Below are 25,979 nucleotides of genomic sequence, written 5' to 3' on the forward strand. Positions count from 1 at the left end.
ACCATTCTGATAATGATGAATCAACCCCATGTTGACACATGCCTATCAATCTCTCTGATGTGCATGGAGCTAGGAGGAATAACAGAAGGCATGTGTCAAAATTCATATCATAGACACATTTGCCGTCAGGTGTGATTTCGGCAGGCAACATTTGGGTGTGGGTGGGAATGCGAGATGCTCACAGTTAAGCGCACAAATCTGTCTAGTTCCAATGGTTTTCTGGCATAGTGATGTTCCAGCATGATTATCATAAAAAGAAGGCAATACTGGAGGATGGGATCTTGAAAACACTTTTACCAACACATTAAGCTGATAATTTTCACATTGAATTCACAGAGAAATATAGATGCACATGAGGAACAGGCAATGACAAATGCATGCATTATAAACATTGCAATATACATGGAATGATCACACACTTGGCTCACGACATAACATGAAACAAGTGCTTTACCAGCTGGCCCCTTCCCCAGAGGCAAACTTGGTCAGATAAGGAAGAAAAAGACGGTACATGTTAGTTTGTTCTGTACATAATGAGTTAGTAATGCAGAGCTGATTTGTTCAGTAGCTAAGGAATGGTTGATTAGTGATGTAATACAATTGGAAATACAAAGTTAATTGGTAGTCAGATGAAGAAGAAAACCAGATTTAAAAAGATGCAGAAGAGCAGCAAAGTGGTGACAGAATGTGGCTTCTTAATATCTTTCTCCCTATATATATATTTCCTTCTGCTGATTGCACCAGGATGCCACTAATTCAGTTCCTTTCATTTCATTTCATTCCAGATTTTCTTCGAAACCTAGATTCTGATAAGGGTCAAAAGCTACTAGGAAGACTTCATGAAATAGTTCTAATTGGCTTGGGCAAGAGACTGTCAAACTGCAATTACACATGTTGTTCTGGTATCCTGGGGAAAAACCACGAGTATGTAGCAACTGCCACTTGAAGGCAAGACTTTAGAGAAGAATGTTCGAGAGAAAAAGAGAGAAATGGGGAGGAGAGAACAGAGAAAAAATGTGGCTTGTGTTAGGTGTGTGTTCTTGGTTTGGGATGGAAAATGAGAAACTAAGACAAAAAAGGAGTGATTCCGCTTGAGACTTTAGTTACTGGGAGTTCACCCCCCTTTGGAATCTCTATCTAATCCCCATTTCTCATGAGGAAAAACAAAGGATTGGGCCTTAGCACGGAATCCTGTGAAATCAAGGCAGGAAATCTCATTCCTGTGAGGCTGATTCCAAGAGACTAAAGATTTCTTTATCCTTTCAGACAAGCAAATTTTGTCTGAGAGTATTTACCCCCCCCCCCCCTCCCTTCCCTATCTCTCTTTTTCCCCCTCCACTACATCCTTCTTTCAGTTGACAGAGAGAAGTGACAAAATTTTGGAAGCCTGCATGCAGATTTAGAGGGTTTTCCCCCCTCGAAAGCTGTCCCGACAAAGTTGGCCGACTCTTTGGCTAGTGAAGCCGTTACAGGCAATGAGTCAATGTTCGATATCATAGCCTGTTATCACGCTCTCATCCCGGCTAGTCTGAACGTGTCCAACGTTTCAATTGCATATTGTGAAGTACCTAACGGGACAATTGGATGTGAAACAATGCAGCCATGTTATTGAAGATGGATAGAGCATGAGATAGAGAGAGATGAAAATAGATAAGATAAACATATGAATAGATAGAGAGACAGACGAGTAAGGTGATAGATAATTATACCAATAGATAGACATATACATACACAGATAAACATATAATGTGATAGATATATCAATGCATAGACAGACATATACATACACAGATGGAAAGACAAGTGAGTAGATAGAGAAAGAAATAGAAAGAAAGATAGAATGGAAGTGAAATATATTTATAGATACATGATCGACAGATAGAGAGAAAGGCTGGGGAGAAAAGAGTGAGCAGGAGAATAAAGGAAGATAATAATAAGGGGGACTACAACATTAGAGGAATACAGGGCATGGCAACGACAAAAATGTTCTACTGTCTATTAATGTATGGAGGTGTATGGTGAAGCATGGCAATGTTTGAAACTACGCAGGCTCATTTTTTTGTTAAAGGTTTCTGGATTTTCCCCATTGATGACCCCGAGAGAGAAAGTTGTATGTAGAAGGGGGTTCAAGGATAGAGAGGCACAGTGAAAGGGGCTCTTTTCAACATACAGGTGGAATAAAAGGAGGGGGGGGGGCATCATTATCCCCACAGGATCTGAACTAGATGTGAAACTGGTGAACAGCCCCATGTCTGCTCGCATACTTAGTCTCTGCAAACCAGACCCACTTTTTCTCTTTGCAACAAGCATTTGGGATGTTTGATTCGTGCACTCTACTACATCATCATGTACTAATGCCTGAGCTTTCTACATAGCATGAGTACAAAACGAAAGTGCACACTTTACACTGATACCTCATTATACTAGATAACTACCAATACTACGGCCACTGTTTTAGCAAACGATAGCTTTCAAATTCACTAAGCCACACTCGTCCCTGGTTGGGTGGCCTTCCAGAAAGGCAGATTGTGAAGCCACTTTCTAGTAATTGATAGGGTCACATCACACCCCTCCCCCCATTCCCCGAAACGAAAAACAAAGTTAGCGTCACTGTGATTCTCTTCATCACTACGCTGTCATGATTACTCTGAAGTGTAACCGCATGAAGTCTTCAGTTTTCTTCTTTTCTTTTTTTTTTTTTTTTTTGGGGGGGGGTTTCTAGTTCTGTGACAGTGTGTCTCCTTTTTCTACTCAACACATGCATGATCTGAGTTGACTTTCATGACATCGGTCGGATAAGGATGGAGTGGAGAGTGTGGGGTTAAGATTTAGGTCAAAGGATGCTCCGAGGAAGCTATGGAAGGGAGTGTCTCCCTAAAATAGGATGGGGGGGGGGGGGGTCATCACTTTCTAACATTAAAATGACAAGCTGTGTTACATCAAGATATATCACTGATGATGGAGATAGAGACAATTCTCTTCTCTTATTTTTTCCGCCCACTCTTGTGCACTTTCATCATTTCTTCTTTTCCGTCTTTTCCTATTCTACATATTTTGCATTTCTTCCCTTATTCTTTTGTTTGTCCTTTTTGTTCCTTTTCACAGGGAAACTCACTGGCTCCTATGGCCATTATCTTATTAATTTGCATTATTGTCTTGTACCAACCATAGCACAATAAAACAAATTTGATTTGCTGGTAGCTATTATTATTATCACCTCCTTGCTTTGTTATTTTAGCTTCCACTTACTTTGCTTCACCCCTCCCAGTTTTACGTGCTGCATATTTTCATCATCTTCCTTGTGTACATTATTAATGGTCCCATCACATCACTATCTCTTTGCCACCTTCCGTATGATGAGTCAAAATTCCGTTCACGTGTTGGACATGCAGGGAGCAATTTGCACAACAGACTGTGATGCCTCAGAGTCCAAACCAAAGGGATATCTATTTCAATTCAGGCACCATGCTCGCAGCAGATGTAACCTGGGAGCACATTACTGTTTGGCAGCAATATCCCTTTATGTAGGGGGGGGGGGGGTGGGGAGGGAATTTTTGGGTAGATACATTGTGTGATTTTTTTTTCCCCTTCCTTATGCCATTCTGGCTTTGAGTCATACCATTTCCTGAAAGTCAGACAGGACCATGTCAATGTAATCAAACTTGCTCAGGGAGTGACGACTCTCATATGTCAGTACTTCTAAAAATGTTCGCTGAATGCTCTGTACACTAACACTGAATGCCAGGGCCATCTTGTCTGTTGGGTTTTGTGGCTGTTATTTTCACTGTGGTCTTATTGCAAAGGATTATTATAAGTATTGTGTTTTAGAGCATTAAAGATTCAAACACAGCTTGGCTACAATGTACATATTTTTGTGATCAATCTATTTCATCCAAATGTTATCGATTGCAACTTTTATAGAATGTCAATAGGAGGGGAGGGGCTGTCTTACTGACATCTGTACAAGCATTGAATGAATGTATGTTAGTTGAGATAGAGGAAGGAAAAAAACAAAGCAGAACCAAATGTGACTGAAAGCCAGAGCTGGTGTGATCCACAAAACAGATTGTGATCGAGCGTCGGTCGACCCCGCTTCCCTGGAACCACGACATGCAAACTCACCGACGGCTGAGACTGGGTTGGAGGCGCGGGACTGCACGGTGATGCTTGCCATCTTGGAGATGTCTGTTCCAGTCCGGTGGACCTGGACCTCGATGTACGGCTGGTTCTCATCAACCTTGTACTCAGGCTCAGCGAAGTAGAATGAGGGAACTGTGCACGTATGGATGGACAAAAGAAAAAATATTCAGTAATGACAATGACAAGTATTTGATTAAGTTTCTTGCTTTTAATTAATTGGATTTTGCTTTTCTTTTTCATGCATATTTCATGCATGGCACTAGCAGTGATTGAGGCAGCTACCAGTATTATTTCTTTATATACATTTATCATCAGTTTACCTGAATTTAGGTAATGAAATACAAAAATTAACACAAATCATCAATCAAACATAGATATATGCACATAAGTATATATATATATTCACTCAGAAACACAAACATGCATAAATACGTACAGGTATAATTGTATTTATATACCGATATGTTTCAATTGCCCTAGTGTGATATACATTTCAATATGCCAGTGAATGTCTCGTCTGAACTTATGTAGTGATGTAAAGTTGGAAGCTCCAAAAGATGCGCTCTACCTGTTTTATCTCTATGTAAGGATGCACCACAATGAAAACATTTGGGAGACAAATAGCTAAGTCCCAAAACAGACTGAGCACTGTTTTGTTTTCCCCTTTTTGCTCTACGATAAACATTTACATCCAGACTAATCCGCACAAGGTCACACCCTTTCATGGGAGATGGACTTAACAGGGGATGTTTCTGGGCCGCGATGATCGGAAGCGAGCCAGAAGACTTAGCATCCTAGTGGATCCATGGTCGGCCAAGCAAGTAAATCCACCATTGTCTTGGCGCGCCAGTTCTGTGTCTCCCCTCGACGCCTAAATGAACTCTGTGCAACCCTTAATGGATTCCCTTTTTTTTTTCTATTACAGATTTGTTTACCTTTTCACTCTTTCTATGAAGAGAAAACAAAAAACTACTGCTATCTAAAACTGGAAGGAATTCTTTGGATGTTGTGCAAAAGGGTGATGCATCGCCATGAATCACCATGAATCATCGAGAGGAATTCATAAAGACAAACAAGGAACACCTACGGAACCTCTCACAACATTCATTATCTCTGATAAAATGGGGAAGGAAGGAAATAACAAAAGAATGTGTGGTTACTCAGATGCTAGTTTGGGGTAGATGATTCCAAAGTTTACACCAAATGCTTCTGCCACTTAAGTTTCCAATCTACTGTATGTCTTGGTCACATCTTGGCCAGGAATCAGAGCTGACAGGTTCTGAGTGGACAGGAGAAATACATTTTTTATTATCACTTTTTGTTTGCTTGTTTTTTTGTTTTTTTCCTTCTGATAATCTTGATCTCATGCCTCCTTTGGCAGATCACAGGCAAGAATTTGTGTTAATGAATTCATTTCCGACATGGATACTATCTACCCTTTCCTCATTAGCAGAACGGTTTTACATATGTACCCGTTTTTGTTTTTTGCCTTGTATATTTGTGGGAAAGCAGTTCTTAGAGGGCTCTTGGAAACCTCGTTTGATCAAGGGGAGGATATGGTTAGTGTCAAAGTCAAAAGAGATTAATCGGCGGCATGTCCTTAAATAATCATCATTTCCCCAGCGTACAAATCATTTCCCTCGACATTGAAGTTAATGCCACAACTCATTAATCAAAGTCCCGCTCCATATGACTACATTTTTCTGGTTTTTTTTTTCCTTTCTCATCTGTACACAGCTTACATATTTTGTTAGTTGCATACAAAGTGAAGAATTTTTCTATCCTTCTTTACCTTCATTTCTGCAAATTTATGAGTACATAATGTGCCTGTTTCTTTCTATATCATTTTGATGAATGAGGCTTTCATAGACTTTCATATGCGGTTCATTGCAAGTCATTTAAACAGGACTGTGAATCAAACATTTGCATATCAAATGTTGTGACTTTCTTTCGGGACAAAATAAAAACTATTAGCGAGGAACAACAATGTCCCCATTATCTGATACTCCTTAACTTTATACTAACCCTACCACCACCCCCCCCCCAAAAAAAAATAAGGCTATGTCTCACTGCATCAATTGCGAGACGTGCAAATATATCACGCATTCGTCATTCCAATAAATGAACAAAGGAGAAGAATAAAAAAGGGGATATAGGAGATCAGATATGTGGAATGAGAAATGATTCACTACATATTGATTTAGCCTTGATAGTATTCACAAACTCTAGCCATATTATATTTCATTCCTTTCTGGGGATTTGTTTGTTGTTGGGTCTTTTTCTTTTCCACACGGAAAGGAAGAGCCACAGGCATCTGAATACTGGACTCAACAGGTGCATCACTCCCTCGCGTCTTGTAAATCAGACGGCTTTTCGTCTCCCGATACAACAAAAGCTCCCGGTGGAGGATCCTGAGAGATATTTCATTCAACCTCCAGGGATAGACAAGGAGACTAGCTGTGCCAGGCCAGGTTCGTCCTCCGATGGCAACAAGGCGTGGTGGATTCATGAAGGGCTTCTACTACTGGCTTTAAATTTCTATCGCTCTGTGTGTGTATGTGCTTGTGTGCGATCCTACGAGAACTTGTATTTGTTCAGATTTTTCTTGATTCAAACCTCTCAAGATTCAAAACTAACAGGGGTACTTCTTCTCCCTATGCTTTTACTGTTTGTTTTTTTAAGAAGAAAGATAGAGAAACAGAGCAGAAATTATTAAATTTGCAACATTTTACAATTTGAAATCCCCACGTTTATCATGTTTGCAATGTTACATAGAAATTTCTCTTCCTTTACTTTTCTTTTTAAAATACAATAACAAACACGTCTCCCTTTCCTTGAGAATTATTCAATGACATTTCGGCTGCTTGCAAAAGGGGTTCAACCGGAATAGTAGCAGACACTGGGAAGGAATTTGCTGCGGGTTTGGGGTGCTTTCTGTTTTTTTTTTAAAAGGTTATTTTCACTAACAATTGAATCTCTAATTCTGTCCTTCCTAGTCAGTCCAATCCACCTGCGACAATGGTTCCACCCATGGGATGTTTCTTAAATCGCAAAGAGAAAAAACTCGATAAGCGATTCATTCCTTCTCTTTCTTTATTTTTTTTTTCTAGAGCGAGGGTATCCTTGAGACAGTTTCAGTAGTGTTAGTCAGACTTATCTTACCTCCATTGCAAGACTTTCAAAGACCAAACTGCACAATGACTTGGGTTGAATCCTTGACAGATTCAATCACAGCAGTCTCGGGGAGAGAACTTTATGAAACTTATTTTTGTATTGTTTGTTTATCATGTGGTGCAGAGCTTTCTAATGAAGGCGGGTATATATCTACAGCATATAGATCTTTTGGAATTGGAACATGAATAGATTTTTGGAACTCTGTTCATTACTTATCTTGTCAGTGTCTTTTGCCAGCAAATGACACATTTGCCTGAAAGTTACGAAAATTAATTCCAGATTCACCAAGAGACAGTTCTTGAGCAAATTTTGTGACTTGCTTCCACGGCAATGACAAAGGACAAATCTTTTCCTCTGCATGTCCGAGAATTTAGAGTTAAACTGAGAGAATTTTAACTATGGCTTTACCTCTGTGTGATAGAACTATGACCTCCAGTAACTGATTCAAAGTGGAATCAGACATCCCCCCCCCCATTTATATAGAAAGAGATAATGTGGCGAATGTGAAAGCTTCCTGTACTTGTGTAAACGTTTTATTCCTGAATGTATCAACTGCTTCATACTTTAACAGGCTTTCATTAATAAATCAAAAATTCTTTGTATCCCTCTGAGAGCTGGGATTGTGTCCTTGTACTCAAGTTTTCTCTGATCAGACTTCCTACTCTCCGTGGGGGCATGATTGAACTGACTTTGCTCAACTTTGTTGACTGGCTTTTTGTCTCTTGAAGGAAGAAATCAAAAATCAGGTTTGAAACTTCCTAATGAGGAGATTTGCTCACTTACAGTTATGGTCAAAACAGCTGATTTGTGAATGAAGATGTAATGATTGATATGCGGGTAACTTTGACCACTTTTTTCTTCTGTTCTGATTCTTGAGTTTTTCATTTAAAGGCCACGTTCACCCAAACATATGTCTGGGTTCAGTAAATGCAGCAAAAGCAGTAGAATGTACAAAATTGGACAATCCTTTCAAAAGTTGTGAATTTCTTAACTTAAGTTTTAGTACCATCTTCACTGGATGAGAAGACATGTGACATCACTGCAGGGCAACGATATTATGAAGAAGATATACAGAGGTTTCCACAATTTTTTTTCTTTTTTTGAAATGAAAAGTACAAATTTCCTAAATTTTTTCCTGACACATGTTAAGGGTAATATTGTTCCCCATGATTGCTAAGACAGGTAAGTCAAGTGCACTTTCATTTTGCCAGAAATATGAAAATATGTCGAACTCTTTTTGTTTTCTTGATATTGTCGTCCTGCAGTGACGTCACAAATTCTAATTTTGCTTCTCAATGCAAAATCCACCTGCTGCTGGGAAATCTCTGGGACAGTAGGAGAGTCGATCTGTCCTGAAAAGCAGTACTTTGGGTGAACTTTGCACGAGAGGAATATTCGGCAGATTTGAACTGTGGCTTTCTGCACCTAGAAACCCTTACTTTTGATGGTCTTTGCAACTGTGACCAACTGAATATGGCAGGGATGGGGTCAGGTTCACTAGCAGCACGTGAGCATGCGAGCCAAGTGGGAAATCCCTGCCTAAGGAGTGACATAAGGGGGAGGGATATATGTTGAAAGAAGCCAAAGTTGAATGAGAGGGCCCAAATTAGATAGAGGCAACCTAATTTGAGCAATTTGTAAGCACCTGGCGGGGTGATGTGTAGCAGGGCAGTTTGTATTTACGCACAGGCTTTGGCTAGTGGAGGTAGAGGAGGAGCTTTGCTGCTTTTGAGAGAAGTTGGGATTTTAGAATTAAGCGTTGGAATGAAATTATTGACTGATCTGTTCAACAGATGCACAAAGTTGCCAGTTGAGAGATGGCATAATCAAAAATGGGGGAATTGATGAGAACATTGAACCTGAACTGCTAGTAATTTGGCAAACAGAAAGTACCAGTATGCAAAAAGGATTATAACAATGGCCAGCTCTTGGGGAACAGTGAATGAACATATAATGTGCTTTTGAGATTTTGTGAACATTGAACCTATAAAATACTGTTTTGAATTGATTCTGGAACACATGGAATCAAGAATTTTAACCAGTCAGAATGAAGCAATTATGATCCATGCACTCTTTCATTATCAATGTCTTATCATCACTCTAAAACAAGAAATCCATTGTAAATTAACCCACTGCAGACTAGTCCCAAGTATTCTGGGGTGTTAAGGAAAATCACACCATTTCAATGTTTAGAAAAGATCGCATGGCATTGAGACAACGTGAAGAAGAAATGATGGAGTGACTATAATGAAAGACAGAGCCTTTTATTAAGATCTTAACATCAAAAGCTGTCTCGAAAAGATCTTCTCTTCCAAACTAGATTGGAAGACAGGGCAAATTACTCATCGGATTGTCAACGCAAGGAAGAGTCACATCTCCTTTTAAAAAAAAAGAAAAAAAGAAAAAAAGAGAGACAGAAAGTTGAACTTGCTAATTTCCGCCGCAGACATGGGTGTATTTGTTACTGTCAATTTCAGTTCCATCGCCATAGCGATGTCAAGACTTGGCTGTCAAGACTAGGAAGGAAAGATGCTTTTGAATTTTGAAAAAGCTGATAAGAAGTTGAGGGGGGGGGGGGGAGGATTATTGGAAGATGCATAGCTTGGATGAGGAAACGTACCATCATGCCCTAGGGGCAAAGATGTTATGCAGCTCAAAACTCAGAGTAAAGGCAGACTATTTTTGACTCCGGCTTTCAAAGTGAGTTATCTTTCTAATTCCTATCTCTGGGCTAAAAAAAAAAAAGGAAAAAACTTGTCAACTCCCACACTTTCTTTTTTCTGTTTTGTTTTTTGGTGTGGTATTATTTTTCAAAGATTCACACGGAAGGATGAAAAGTGAACCTCGTCCCCCCCATGCAAGATGCATCCCCCCCCCCCCGAAAAAAAAAGAGACAAACAAAATCACAAGGTTGTCTCAGTTACATTCGAAAACATTTCGTGCACCATTCTTTTCCATCATATCACTACCAAAATAATGCCATTTCACAGCAATTAGCATCGTAACAAACTGCTCCAAGTCCCTCTTGTTTAATGACACCATAATAATGATTTCTTTTCTATGTAAAATAGAAAATGAAAAAAAGTTAGCTTTGTAAATGTTAAATGAAATTAAGGCCTAAGTTTCTCAATGCAAGGAAGGCCATGGGGTACATGTATTATCTGTATATTTCGGCAATGACAATGAATTCACTTTTGCTATTTCTGTTATATTTTCTCTCATATTTTCCTGTCAAAATTTCATTTCTATTTCAGTAAAAGTACTTTAACTTTGAGGGGAATGAAAAAAAAAATCCCTCCCCTTCTTGTCAATCGCTCACTCATTAACTTTTCGCTGTTTAAGTACTTTTACCTTGAATTGGAGCACCTAATTTACAAAGGGAAGTGTACAAGGATAACGGGTCCCAAATATGATCACTGGAAAATATGCCTCCCATTTCTTGCATTTGTGACTTTTAAACGGTGACTGTTGCCCCCCTTCACTCGACACAATCCGCAAGGTGTATTATTCATTCAGCCTTCGACTTGAGTGCAACTTGGGGGCAGGGGGCTGAATAGGACAAGCAAATGTAACAGCTCAGACAAGTTGACTCTCTCTACTGTGTTGAGACACTCGGGCTTGCATGTTTCATGGTGGGAGTTAAGGGGGAAAACCAAGGCTTCAATAGAAATTTACCCACACAGATTACTATGCCTGGGTCTATTTGACAAATACGCTGGAAGCCTTATTTTCCTGCCTTTTGTCTTTCTACACAAGCATCAAAATGTGGGACTCTTTCAGATGGTCTTAAGAATCTTATATGCTGTCCTAAAGTCTTTGTTCTCATTAAAAAAAAATGAAAGACTCGTTTCTATAACGTTTGCTGATATCACAATACCTGATAATATCAATGAAAAGGAGATTCTAATATCATAGTTGGGTACGGCTCTATGAGAAATGCAACTGAAATACTTCTGACAAAAGGGACTATGCGTAATGCTTGTGTTTGGTAGTTTTGTGATGATAATGTGGCAAAGATAAGATGCAAGAAGTTAGGTGGGGTGGGGTTAAACGTCTTTTTTGTGCTCCTTTACTTTTTGCTTGCTATGCCTTCAAGGTATGAAATCATAAAAGCACCAGGAATGGTGAAAAAAAAAAAAAAAAAAAAAAACAACTTGACAATAAACCAGGGGTGGTTTGGGGGTGAAGCAACAAAAATCTAGTGTCAGGGGATCGGGCAGTGGGGTGTTGTTTTATTGTTTAACGGAGTTAAATACAAGATTCCTGGAACAGTTCAGTCATAAAAACATAAACTTTGTATCTATAATCAATCATTTCTTCTTCTTCTTTTTTTTTTTTTTTTTCGGGGGGGGGGGGGGTGGGTGAATGAACCTTACTGGTTTTTATCATGACCTCTCTTCTTGTTTTGCAGAACTACCGGATTTTGATATCATAAGAATGAAGTCAGCAATTTTCTTTTTCCCCATATTTTGCCATAAAGCGTGGAGATGGGGTGAGAATGAGGTAAGGGGAGCTTGTCAATAACTCTTATGTTTACTGTCACTGGAGTTTAAAAACATGACTCATCCAATGATCAGACTGGCTGTGGTTGGTTAAAGTAATGTCAATGTTTGATAGCCTACCTGGTGTTTAGTAGGATGGGAAATCGAAGGAGGCCCATGTTCACACACCACACAGAAGCTGTGGGTGGGCGGGTGGTAAACCTGTCTGTGAATACTCGTCCAGTTCCAACTATATTCCACAACACCAGAGCATTAATTCTCTAGAAATTAATGACAAACTTTATCTTGCTTCACTAGTTTCCTCTCTTTTTTCTGACTTTTTTAAAACATTCTATTTCTGTGGACATCACATGTGAGATCGTGTGGATCTATTTATAAATGATTCATATAAAGCAATATAGTGCAGAAAACTGCAAATATCGCAACCAGAATTGATTGACTTTACCGAACTGCCCTTGAATGAGGTGATTAAGTTAATATTTGCCCGTTTTCAGGGTTGTTAGTTACATTTACTGCTATGCCTTCCAGGTGGGCCAACATTTGCTGATCATCGATTTGTTCAACGCAAGTTTCAAGCGAGACCAATTCATACCAGTAATACATGTCAGGGCTACCATGTCCGTGAAAACAAGGCAACAAAATATGGCACTTACTGAGGTGTATAGTTGTGGTTTTGCCAGAGGAGGTAAGAACTACATATGAACTGCTACGCTACACTTTACGCAAAATTTCCTTTTGTACACAGAGCATAGTCATCCATGGGAGGACATGTGTGAATGGAAATGATGTTTGTGGGTCAAAAGCCAAAAAATTAGTTATGACCTTCGTTCCCAAAAGAGAGAAATGTAACAAAATTTCCCACAGCTCAGCTATCAAGCTCTTCAATATGCAAATCTCAACTTTGGCAGCAGTAGATATTGAGATTCCCTTCCCGTAGTGGTACGACGTTGTAGCCAAAATGACTTATGCATGTCAATTTTTTTTTTTTTTTTTTTTGGGGGGGGGAGGAAGGGAGTAGTATTCCTATTTCTAGACAAATCTAAAAAAAATGATTTAAAGAGGAAATCTTTTGAGTACTCTGAGCAAAAAGCCTCAAGTCTAGTCGAATCATGGCTGTAGAAAAACATAATATGTGCATATGATCAGTCACTCAACTTGCACTGAAAGGGAGGTGATCTCTAATAAAGAATTGCAGAGAGATTTTCTCCATATTTGATGGTTTCCCCAATAATAACACTCCTTGGTGTGTGCGTGGCAATGAAATGTATACTTGCCATTAGGCAGGTGTAACAATGGCTCCCTGACACTACATCTGACATGGTCACTTTGGAACTGGATTAGCCGACAAAAGTGTTCCCCTCGCCTTTGTTACCGAGCTCCCCAATTTTAGAAACACTTTTCCTTGAGTCGAGAGCATGTGCAATTGTAGCCTAAGGCAAGAAACTTTTGTTTTCATTTTTTTTCTCATACTCTCCTCTTATTGAACCTAAATGAACTTCTTTCATGCAGTCTTAAAAATTACAGCTAAGGTATACAATCATATCTGTAATGTCTTTAGGAATTTTATGTATGAAGTAGGTGAATCATTAGTAGTGTAATAAAAAATCCACTTTATTACCTTTTTTTTTTGGGGGGGGGGGCATGTGGGCAAAGAGGTTTGATGAATATGGTAGAGTATCAAGTATAATTTATTGTTCATCACTGTTTCAAGTTTCTGGTACAAAAACATTAAAAACAAGACATTATTGGAAGAAATTTGAAAGAAGATAATGAAACATGTGTACAGAGAATGCAATTTCATTCAAGATTGTCCATCTTACTTTAGCTCAAGTCCTTTCCTTCATTTACACATTCTTAATTGACCCACTTGCTTTTTATTGTTTTGTTTTTGCTTCCTTTTTTTGTGTGTCTATCACCATAATGCCTTGATCTGTTTTTGGAAACCCACACTTAGTAAGATTGAGAGACTGGGTAAACACAAAGCGAGGAATGTGCTTCCACATTTCCCAAGTTCTGGGTACAAAATATAGCCTCAAACAATCCTTGTTCCTTTTCCTGGACTTACAGAGGTAATTATCCCTTTTTCGTGAACAGTTTTGGAAAGATGTATTTTTCTTGAGAAGGTGCAAGTGATTTTTCTGCCCCCATCTTTTTCTTCATTTTAAAAATGAAATTGTACTTTGAGGAACTGGGAGTTGCCTGCCAAGTGTTAGGGAAAGTCAGCGTAATTATTGATATCCTGTCGCTGCGGTTACAAAGTTTTTATTATGCCAATCCCCACCATGTCTTTCAAGAGACCAGTTGCCACTGCACAGCCAATGACACAACTGCACATTTTCTTTTGTCACTTTACTTATCTTTCCAGTCGTTGTCGCTGTTGTTTGACTGTTCATGTCACCGTGAATGTGCTCGCGGTGTCACCCTTACCGCAGTAAGTACGTGCCGGTCTCTCGGACCCTGGGGGTAATCTGGGCATGTGGACGTGTGTGTGTGTGTGTGTGTGTGGTGTGTGTGTGTGAGTGTATTTGTGTGTGTGTTGATGGGGGTGGGGTGAGATGTTGCATGGGAAAGAAAACTGCTCATAATGCACTGTGGTGGACTAAAGCTGGGTGTGGATTCATCACCACACAGTCAGCAACTTCAAATGGCAAATTGTGACAAAGAACACACACTTTCTATTGATCGTGGCAAGAGATTCACTGTAGTTCATCAAATTTTCTGTGTTCCTCTAGATTACATTCTGGAACTTACAAAGTTATCTGGTGTGGTTAAATATCACAGAATAATTGACCTCTTTAATAGTTTCCTTTTCATTCACAGAACGTCATATTTACTCTATTATTCTTAGTGTTAATCTTTTTATTAATCATTTACAAAGCCAAACTGGTCCTGATATAAACTGAATCGAAGTTAAATCTGCTCCTACAACGTAGCTTGATGATCTCAGTTTAGATCCATAGACTTTTTGTGTCTGTGATATTGCAGGGTGAACTATTATTTGCATATGGAGGTGAATTTCCAATGTGCACATTTATCTATTTGACATGACTGCATAATTATGTCCATAATATATGATTCCATTTTACAATATGTGAATATGATATGTTTGTATATTCCGTTTGGCATGGTTTCCAATCATGCAGGTGTTGTGACCTTTTTTTCCTCCTTTCTCTGTGCAAAATTTGAGACAAATAAAGCAAACTATGTAAGAGAAGACGCTGGATCCTTGAAAAAGACATCACTGAAAACAAAATCTTACCGTCATCGGTATCCCCGGTGATGACCACGTTGATGGAGGATGGTGACCCGATGCGGCCACCCATGGGGTTGCTCAGCTTAACCTGGAAGCTCTCGTCGTCCTCGTACAGGGAGTCGTCGATGATGAGGATGCGGCAGTAGGCCAGGTCCTCGCCCTTGTCGAAGCGCACAAAGTTGTCGGGGTCGTCCTCCAGACGGCTGATGTAGTCGGAGAAGGAGAGCACGGGGGATGGGTCGGAACCGGTGGCGGTGTCTGGTGGAGAGAAGAAATCCATCGGGCGGAGTTAACTCAACTGTTTCATACTTCCCAGTAGTCCTCTTCAAAGCCCTGTCTTTCCATCAGCTACAGGTACACATAATGCCCCTCTCTCATTTCTCTCTTTTTCAGAATTTCAATCAAAAGGAAAAAGAAATGTGTAGCTGACAGTTTGCATTAAAGTGGCTGCAGGAATTGATCTTCCAATTAAGTTTGTACCTCAAAGGAACACAAGAGGTAATACACTAAAGACATCCCTCTACTTTCCTTAAGTTGCATGTGCCATTATTTGGTTGTCATGTAATATCTGCATCTAGGCCGATGCGCACATTCGCCCTATGTCTACAACAGAATCTTGTAACATCTTCACGACATGAAATGCCCATCAATCCCTTTTCATGATTTTTTTTTTGCAGAAGTCCATTCCAAGTTCTTTTCCTGATGGTAGGCCTAATTATAATGTTCTGCCTTTTGTTGATGCTGTATGTTCAATTTCCAAAATTGTGCACTTTGAGCACTTGACCCATACTCCCTTTGTTCCCTTATTGTAGAAAGTAAAATTTTCCATGTATTGTAGAAAAGCCATACAATGTTTCTCTCATCTTTGGCAAAAAAAAACAAAAAAAAAAACTGGTTTCAATACGATTCAGTGTCACCATAGCAGTGCCTTCCAAGTGCCTACTAACAAACTTGATAGGCTTAACTGAAGGAAAAAGTTATCAAAAATTTGCTTGCAGTGTTTCCCCTGTTATATTTGCTACATACCTCTTTATTTTTGTCTCAGATCAGCAAAAGGGCCAAAGAACTCTTATTAACTTCACCTCCCAGTGCAAACATTGTACCACAACAAAAGGGGTCTTAAATCAATCACCCATCTAGTGAATTAATTGGCCCTTTTCAGGAGGGAACCCTACAAAAGGGGGGCTTGACTTATGGGGCACCCTGCGTAAATAAAACACCTATTATTGCGGGATCATTCGTAATCAATACGGATGATGGCTGGGAGCAAGGGGGTCAGCACGGCGACAGTCGTCTGCACAAGGCAAGACAAATGCTCTGCACTGACTGGCTTCCCAACGTAATCTAGCCACTGGATTTCTTTCCCTCTTCATTTCGTCTTTCATTCCTCTTCTTCTTCTTTTTTTTTTTTGAAATTCATTGCGGTGTTCGATCATTCCCCCATACTCTAGCAGACGGTCATCTGCCCGTTAAGGGTTTGCCTTTTGTGGCCCAGAGACAACACTATTCAGGAGTGATTTGGAGCGTGTATGAGGAGTTAAATGGGGGATATTGACCCATTTGGGGGAACAGTAGTGAGCCGCTTGACTAATTCTGCATGGATGGGGAGCCCTTCCTTATCATTTCTATTAAAGAGGATGAAGAAGGTGTCTTAAGACACAATAGGAGGAACAGCAGGGGGCCCCAAATACCAGTGGCTAGACCAGCACACACAGTACCAGTCACTTAAAAGTTGCACGAAATTGGGGAGAAAAGGGGTTAATGAAGGGAAGAGGAAGAGGGCAGTTATGTCACACCCTGATAAATGTTTTAAATGCTGCTTTCACCACGCTCTATTGCAAGCAATCGAAATAATGACAAAATAAAAGGGAAACAATGCCCTCGCTTGGCTGGTCAGTGCTATTGTCTTCGAGCAGCAGACGTGGGGGAGCAAAACGGGTCCCTTCATCCAAATATTTCATTCCTAAGCCCGTTCCCCTTCAATAGTGATGACCAGTGTGATGGCAGTGAGATATATGTTTTATCACTAGGAATAGGTGAGTGACATGGTAGCTATCCTCCATGCAGATTTTGTCCCAATACAATAACCCAAGCCATGATGGGATTAGGCCCAAAGCTGATTCTGCAGCTGTAAAAAAGCCAAAGAGCTTCTCTTTGTCCCTTTAAGAGCCTCTCTAAAAACTGCTAAAACTCGCCTGCAGCCTCAGGATCCCCTTCCCTTATAAGACCTAATTGAAATCAAAGCATGCGAACTTACTGAGCTACAGAGCGGAAAAAAGGGGGGATGTGGATCCTTATAGCTTTGGACACAATCTATTTTAATACAAACACAGTAACAAATCATTATCAACCTCCTACATATCTTATTCCACATCGTAGAACATCTATATGCCTGATTCACACCCATAATCTTTCATTCCTGGCTCATGTCAGATCAAACATGGAATCTCAAGTGGCACTTAGCCATGAACAGGCCATGAAGAATATGTCATAACACTGTCCTTGCTGAATCCCTCACCCCTCACATCCTCCCCCTCCCCCAACCCCCATTCTTCCCCCAAGAAAAATTACCTGAGCACTTGCTCAACGCCATTGGTTTTCTTTATGAAATGCTGCCCTACCTTACCTATTTCACCTACTATATGAACTCAGGGCTGATTGCAATACAAGTCTATAGGTACAATATAGAAATAAAGCATTATCAACACAGACTTCGGCCACAAAGTCATCAGACCAGTAACCAGTGAGGTGGAAAATTCTTAGCATTCCTAGGATATGCATCCTTCCCGCCCCTTTTTCAGTCCCTTTCTTTCTGTCTTTTTTTTTTCTTCAGAATCTACTGCGTTACTCTCCATGCAAAGTCTTTCATGAAGAGTATGATCAGGGAGGTGTAAATGTCCCCACTGTGTGACCATCCAAGTATTGAATCACCTTTGAAGCCCAAAATGATTTGCCTTCCATTATCAAGCCTTGTGCTTTAGACCTGATGAGATGGCTACTTATCAGGACATATTCTCTGTAGAAAGACACACAAAGTAGTCCTCCTTTTAACAATCCAGGAAACTAATTCAAATCAAAACAGGGAATGCCTAACAGTGGTAGAACATCAATTCGATATTGAAGAATTTAAATACTTTTAGGTACTGGTTATAGAAATTACGACAGCGTACATCTGGAATGAGACTTTGGTATTTTCATTTTGCATCAATACCTGGCAAAATTGTCAGATGTACAATGTGTCTGACGAGAGAGAGCTGCTAGCTGCCATCTTCAAGACTTCCATAAGAAGCCCAAGACACCACTCTGAGAAGCCATATACCACATCATTGTTATCTCTCAACAACCCTCAAACAACCCTCCAACATCCACCCCAACCCCCTTCCTTCCGCACTTCCATTGAAGGAAACTCCTTTTTCACATTGGGCTGCGGTTTTTCTGGTTGTAGTTGTTTGTTTTCGTTGGGAAGGTGTTTGTGCTGTCCATTTGTTTACTTTCTATTTTGGATGACTCCTACTCCCTCCTCCCCCACCATCCCCCCCACCCCCCATCCCTCCCATCTGCAGTACCTGGCATTGTGGAGCAGATAGCCATGAGTTCCTGGGAGAGATCGCCAGTTCGCCTGATGGGCACGAGGAACTCGCCAATGTCCTCTTCGATCTCGTAGTTGTCCGGCAGATCGATGAACACTGATGATTCTGCGAAGAGAGAGAGAACAAGAGTGGATGAGGACGTGAGCGGAAAAATTTATTGACACTCAATCACGTTCCATTTCTGAAAAGTGACGTAAAATATAAATTTCAAATGTTACACAATGTGAAATACAAATAACACACAAATAAAATATGTCATGGCACCTTTTTTTTTTTTGAGAAGAACTTGGATGGTTAGGAAGATAAGGGTAAGGAATGCACATAATGATCTGAATTATTAACCTCAGCATCCGTAACTATTTTCCGGAAATACGGTACTACCATGGTACTCATCATCATTCAGAGTTCAGAATGGGGGAAAATGACATTCATTTCACGTAATGCTCAAAAATGTTTGGGCAGCAAAGTTGTGACAGCGCAATTTTGAAACTCGTCTGCAATAACCCACATTGGCTTGCTCATGCATACTTACGATTTTTGTTTTATAGTAATAGCAACACACAATTATTCAAATTCAAAGCACGGTATCCTTGGCAGAAGTTTAGTAACAATGGGGGAAATGCACTGGCTAGTCTCCATTCTCAGCTGTTTAAATGTGTCACTTACTTGTCTGCTTTTGTTGTTATAAACATGAAAATGAGTCTGGAGCACAAGCCTAGCACATTGTCCAAAAGTGTGGGTCATATCGGGGTCATGGGCAATTGGTTCATTCAGGTGCATCGGCTTGTGAAGGTGTAATAAAGGTGTAATAAGCTCGTTTGGAAAAAAAAAATGATCACTATCTTTTTATCGCTTGTTTGTTAGTTAATCTGCTGATGGATGACAAACATATATATCACTCCCTCCCACATATTTTGTGCTTCTCCCCTTTTGTTAAAAACTTCACTCTTAAAGAAACATAGAATTTGTATTGTTCATGCAAAAATTAAACTCTCAATCTCTTTCATTGTGAGCAGAACATTTCACATAGTAGAATGACAGCATCAATGAATTGCCACCACAATATCACACCGACTGATAGTGCAACAAGCTATCTTGCTTAAATACACTTTTGGTGAGAAGAAACTACTGTAACTGTGAAAAATTATTTTCATTTGGCTTGCTTACAACAAAAACTTTTGGTATATGGATGAAAAAAGTAAGTTTTAGCCTCTTGACAGAGTAAATTTCTACAAGGAGTATCTTTTTTCCTTGTGCATGTTTGGATAAAACACCCCCCTTGAATTGGCCGGACATACCAAATACATCAAAGAAGTATTCTCCCTTTAACTTGACTTTCATAAAAAAAAAAAGATTATCATGCATCAAGTGAAAATAATATGATTTCTGTTGTTGATCTTCAAAAAGCCAACACCTTGCTAGCACATCATTTTCACTAGAAGATATTCTTCACCATCCCAAATGCAGTTGAAAAAATCCTTGATCTTGTATCAATTTTTGCACTTCTTTCAAAAGCAAGCCACCAGTGATTTATCCCCATGAAAAGTTGTGTCTTCTGACAACTACCCCCCCCCCCATTCGCATTTCTTGACCCTTAACATGCCAGCCAGCTATCAACATCAATAGCTAATGTGTATGCATCAGCTATACCTGGTTATCAAAGTGTTAATAAGGGAATCTTGTTGGTTCACCTTGATCTACATACAGCTGTGGGCTCACTGAATTCAGACCTGACACTAATACTATCCTATATACCCCTATGTCGGATTAGGCTGGTGTTTCCAGGATAATTTCACAGATTTCCTGCACCCCCCTGCTGTTCTGAACAGGCCTATCCCCAGGGCTATTTCACAACTTTATCTCAATGGACAGGTGTCACAAATATCACATTAGGACGCCCTTGTTAAAGCAATTTTTTTTTTCACCCCCCAATAAGTCACAATCTTCTCTCCTTCCAGATTGAAATCGCCCTTCTAATACATCCTTCTCTCAGTGAACCCTTTCGGCAACTAAAACCCAATTTCTTTAGATACGATCTACTCACAGTAAAAAAAAAAAAATGATTACATAGAAAATTTCATTTTCTATTTACTTTGTATGTTCTTGTGCTGATATTGGGTAGGTTAAGCTTGGTAACCCATAATTTAATTTAATCTTTAATTACTCCAGTTTAGTTCATTCTGCCTCACTCCATTTCACTACAATACCACTAACACTGTATTGCTCCCTCACATTCTCTTGACGTGTACATATCATAATGGGAATGAAAACAACAGATCTCAGAATTTTAATGGAATTATAATGGCTGCCTTCGTCAGTTTGGCCAAAAAATAACATGCAATTTCCAGAATCATACACACACATACAAACTTTATATTTGCACGGGTACAACCTGCTATTTAAATAGTTTTGCCATAATTATGATGTAGGAAAAAAAGTTCCAAATATCTAGAAATGGGATTCCCAGGTATAAATGCACATCAATACACAAAGCCAAGCCAAGGACCTCAAGAAATAAATTCCAACATCATCTTCACCACACACAATCATTCATCGAGGAGCACTTCCTGGAACCAAACCCCTCGCAAGATTCTTCTTCCACTGGCAAACTCCATCCGATTCCTTCAGCCCCTCATACACACTCTCTCCCTACTCCTCCCCCCCCATTTTTCTCCACTCCTCTAACCCTCCTTCAACCTCCACGCCCCCATATCCCCCCAAACTCCTAGAATGATCACTTCTTTGCTGACCAATTTGGGGTAATATGTGAACACAAACTGCACCTTGTTCAGGATCCAACAATTCAATCACTCTATAATCAATCAAGGAGGCATGCTAAAATGTTCCCTTTTTACCTCCCCAGCATACTTCTTTCTCCATTTTATTTCTCTCTCCCCTCCTTCAAGACATGCTTCAAATGCCTGGCATCTCATTCCAAACTTGGGATGTCGAGCAGGAACGTGAAGAAGGAGATGGATATACGAGAGAAAAAAAAATGAGGTGTATCATGTTGTCGGAGGACTGAGGAGGAGATATATAGGACATGAAAATTTATAGAGAGCTTTGGCTGGGGGTGTATGATGCAGCCACGGAAGAGAAGCTCATGTTTCTAATGATTAAAATTGTCTTGATGACATGCACCAATCACACTGGAACTGAAATCCATCATCACCCCCATCACCACCTAAGCAATTTGCCTCCAGTACATCCTGGACATGGACATTTAACTATGAAAGATTACTGGAGCACCGTTGGAATAATTTTGATGCATATTATTCATTTCTGTCTCTTGTTGAAGTCTTTTCTCTTTGCTGAATGAACATACCATACACATACAAGATGAAAAATCACATGCCGTATCGAGCAAAAATTGAAAAAAAAAAAAAAAAGGACTTTGTCTTGGTCTGTAAAGACGCTACTCAAACTTCAAGTTTTGAAATGTTTGCATTCTTTTCATGGCTGCACACAGCCACTTATTTATGGAGGCTGTAAGTCTGACAAAAAGCTCCAAGCTCCAAATGAATGCAAAATCCCTCGCTATTATCTTTTCAAAGCCCCCTGTACCCCAAAGGCAGATCATCCAAGCACTCCCATCGAAACAAAACAGTCTCATTCTTATCTGCACCTAGCAGCTGAAAAACACTGCCAGAAATCCATGTTTTCAGTCAAAATTCTTTTGAGTGCACAGGAAACATATTTCAAAGGTGCTACCTCTCTCATAAAATAAGCAGCCCCTTTCTCCTTTTTTTGGTCACATATGTCTTTTATACTCTTTTCTTTCAAAGAACAACAACAACAACAAAATCTTTCAGATTTCTGGAATGTCTGTCTTGTAATTTCTGACAATGCTTCCAAAGCTAATTTTATCACTCAACTGAGCTCCTCCACAAAAACCAAGCTCAATCCAATGATGTCGTACACAGCACATCTGCCCTCAACACAATCCATATCACCAAAGTCATTATGGCAATCACATCACCATAATTGCTATCACATTCATCATCAGCTACATTAAAATCACAACATCAATGCCATCACCACCACCACCACCACCATCACCATCATCATTGTCATCATCGTCATCATCGTCATCACCGTCATCATCACCATCATCATCATCATCATCATCATCATCATCATCATCATCATCATCATCATTACCATTTAAACCACATCACCATTTCTTCCACGGACATTAGATATCATCCACATCATCATTATCATTACCTCAACCATATTCATTGCAGTTTATTTTGCTTTTCTTAAAGAAAGTTTCTGATTCAGACCCTTCAAACCTGCCATCCATCTTCTCAGTTCTACTCTACTGCAACCTCCTTCTTCTCTTTTGCATCATCTACAAAAGTTAACCTTTAACCTCTGAGATGTTGCAATGTGATCACTCAATGTGAATATGAGTACCTAAGCTTATAACCAATTGACAACTTTTTTTAAATCTATACCATGTATCTATCTATCCATGTATCTATCTATCTATCTATCTATCTATCTATCTATCTATCTATCTATCTATCTATCTATCTATCTATCTACCTATCTATCTATCCATGAGTATCTATCTGTCTGTCTGTCTAGTGAGCTAGTCATGATTGAGCTACTTCATGAATGCTGTCTCCTCTCAAAGAGAGAATAATGTTTTAAATTCACCAGTTTCAACATCCCCCTGTGAGATCCAATCTTTCCTGTCCATGGACTCATGAACTCTTCTATAAAACAGCCCTTTTTCATGACTCTTTGTATCTAGAGGGTGAATTTTTTCGGGGGATACTGGTGATCACTCATGACGCCTGTTTTCAGCCTTTATTTGAAAATCTGACAAAGGGATTTTCTGTTTCTGATGCCACGAGAGCCAAATAAAATCAAGCATCAACTTCTCAAGAGACGGACTAAGAATTTCCCTAATACACAGAAGATTGAGCATATTCTCTTTTCCTCCATTGGTCTGGCCTGAAGAAGAGAGAAGTGCCCTCATTTACCTAATCTTTTATCCCCCATATAAAGCCTGACAAATCTTACCTAGACTAATCTGCAATGATGAGACAGTATATAAATCTTTTCTGGCATCTTCAAGGCAGGATTATCCACTTTGTTTGAGAAAAGAAATGCTCAATTCATCTGTGCATGAAATGGACTCTGGGCTTTGTTATCAAACTCCCTAAGAAAATCAAAGACACACTGACACTTTATTCTCAAATTCAGATCCTGTCTTTCAATAGTTTCTAACAGAGGAATGAAAGATTTGAACTGCTCACAAAACTCTGGTAGAGTGTCTAACAATGTTAGTCTTTCTGAAAGCTTTAGCAGCAGTAGGCCTATATCTTCACTACCCCCAAGCAAACAACTGTCGCAGAAGCACATACATATGTAAATACCTGTGCAACAAACGCATCTAACTTCAGACAGCACTGTTTAAAACCATGCTTAAAACCATTTTAATCTTGTCTAGCAATTCCAACTTTGTGCTGACCCAGAACCAGTTTGCGGGCATAAATCAGCCTACTTAGGAGGAAAATTTGTGAGAGAAAAAAAAAATTGAAACACTCCAAATGCCCATTTCGGATTCTTCAGAATTGGTGATCAAAAGCCAAATGGGTATTGCCCTGTTCACAGGTTTCAGCCTTGTTAACACCGGTCCTAACAGTCATGAAAAAAGGAACAAACTATAGTTTTGTTTTGTTTTGTTTCGTTCTATCCCTCCCTCTGGTGCTGGCACACGAATGCTTTGTCGCCGCCCTCAAGAGTCAATAGCTGGATTTCAGGAGTAGAATGTGTAATGGTAATGAGACTCCAGTGTTTGGACCAAAGGAATCAAGGGTTGTCACAAGAGAACTGGATATGATGATTGCTGTCTTTATTTCTCCCATTATGGACATAGATGACCCCCCCCATCCCATCCCATCCCCCCCCCCCTTTCCCAATTTTTCTGGCAATCTTGTTATAAATGTAGCACCTTCAGTGTGATGGTGTAAAGAGATTTAACGCTTTTTACAAAGCACCCCATTAAAGTCAGCGATGATTGTGATCGTAAAAAAAACTAGAGATTGTAATTTGTCATCACTGACAAATTAAGGTGATCCGATTTTTTTTTTAATCAATGATTCGAGTCCTCATCGTAATAGGCATGACAATACAAGTTTCATCTGTGTTTAGAGACATTGGCCGTGTGAGGTTTGGATTCTCATTAAGAAAAGGGAGTCATATCTGCCATCTTTGGTACCAATTCTGTATACACTGAATAACGAAGATACAGCAACGAATACATATGACCTTTGACCCACCTTTACACTCCCAAGATGGCATCTGAGGAAAAAGTGGTTATTTTGTGAAATGATTCTTGCGACATCGTCTATATTCGTGTGCAAAATATGGCAAAGATAGGACAGGTTTTCACCAAGATGCAAAATAAAAAGTCTTAGGTACAACATAAAATCTGGGAGAAATTCACCGAAGGGTAAGTGAGAGCTAGTGCTCGATAAAGAAAAGCATGTCGATTTTCACATTAAAAAAAATCCCTCCCATAGAGACAACACGTCATAACGAAAATACAGAAAGAAGTACATATGACCTTTGACCTCACTTTGCACACCCAAGATGGCGTCTGAGCAAAAAGTGGTTATTTTGTGAAATGATCCTTGTTACATGGTCTTTGTGTGTGCAAAATATGGGAAAGATAGGACATGTATTCACCAAGATACAGGATGAAACATTTATGACCTTTGACCCTAATTTACATACCCAAGATGGTGTCTGATCAAGTAGTTGTTATCTTATGAAATAATGTACGTGACATGAACTAAACATGTGCAAAATATGGGATTGATAGCCATTGTTGTTGTTCATCTATTGCACAGAAAGTAGTAGAAAGAAAGAAAAATAAAGAAAAAAATATGTTATTTTATAGAAATTTGAAGGAGAAGCATAAAAAAATCAGAAAAAGATAAAGTTAGGAAGGGAGATTAAGACTAACTAAAGAAAAAGAAGAAAAAAAGTGTTTAAAAAAATGAAAAAAAAATATTGGCAGGGGTGAGCCTCGAACCAGAGACCTTAGGATTACGAGTCGGATGCGCTATGCAATGACCTATTTCATGCTCCATAGGCCCTGTGTATTAAGCAAAATGACGCTGCATCGAAGCCACGTGCCATTTTCAACCAGGTTTTTCGACGTGATGCCGACGTCGTATGAAAAAATGAAGGGCACACTTACGATAGCCCAAAGTCTCAGCTACAACATACTAAAATCTGGGAAAAATTCACCGAAGCAAAAGTGAGCTAGTGCTCGAAAAAGAGAGTCATGTCAATTTT

General features: G+C 39.5%; 1 protein-coding gene across 1 annotated transcript in view; it reads right to left on the reverse strand.

Annotated features, from left to right (window-relative positions):
• The window catches only part of LOC139737420 (extracellular matrix protein 3-like), a 187,138-nt gene that overhangs the window by 28,900 nt on the left and 132,259 nt on the right, over positions 1 to 25,979 (reverse strand). The window contains exons 5-7 of the mRNA XM_071648094.1: positions 18,636 to 18,764; positions 15,076 to 15,327; positions 4,123 to 4,272 (exon numbers count right to left, since the gene is read on the reverse strand). Of these exons, the coding sequence (XP_071504195.1) occupies positions 4,123 to 4,272; positions 15,076 to 15,327; positions 18,636 to 18,764 (531 nt within the window). The remainder of the gene's footprint in view (positions 1 to 4,122; positions 4,273 to 15,075; positions 15,328 to 18,635; positions 18,765 to 25,979) is intronic.

This window comes from Diadema antillarum, unplaced genomic scaffold (genome assembly GCF_040938485.1).
Source record: "Diadema antillarum isolate AM-2024a unplaced genomic scaffold, OU_Dant_1.0 seq00000693_RagTag, whole genome shotgun sequence".
NCBI lineage: Eukaryota > Metazoa > Echinodermata > Echinoidea > Diadematoida > Diadematidae > Diadema > Diadema antillarum.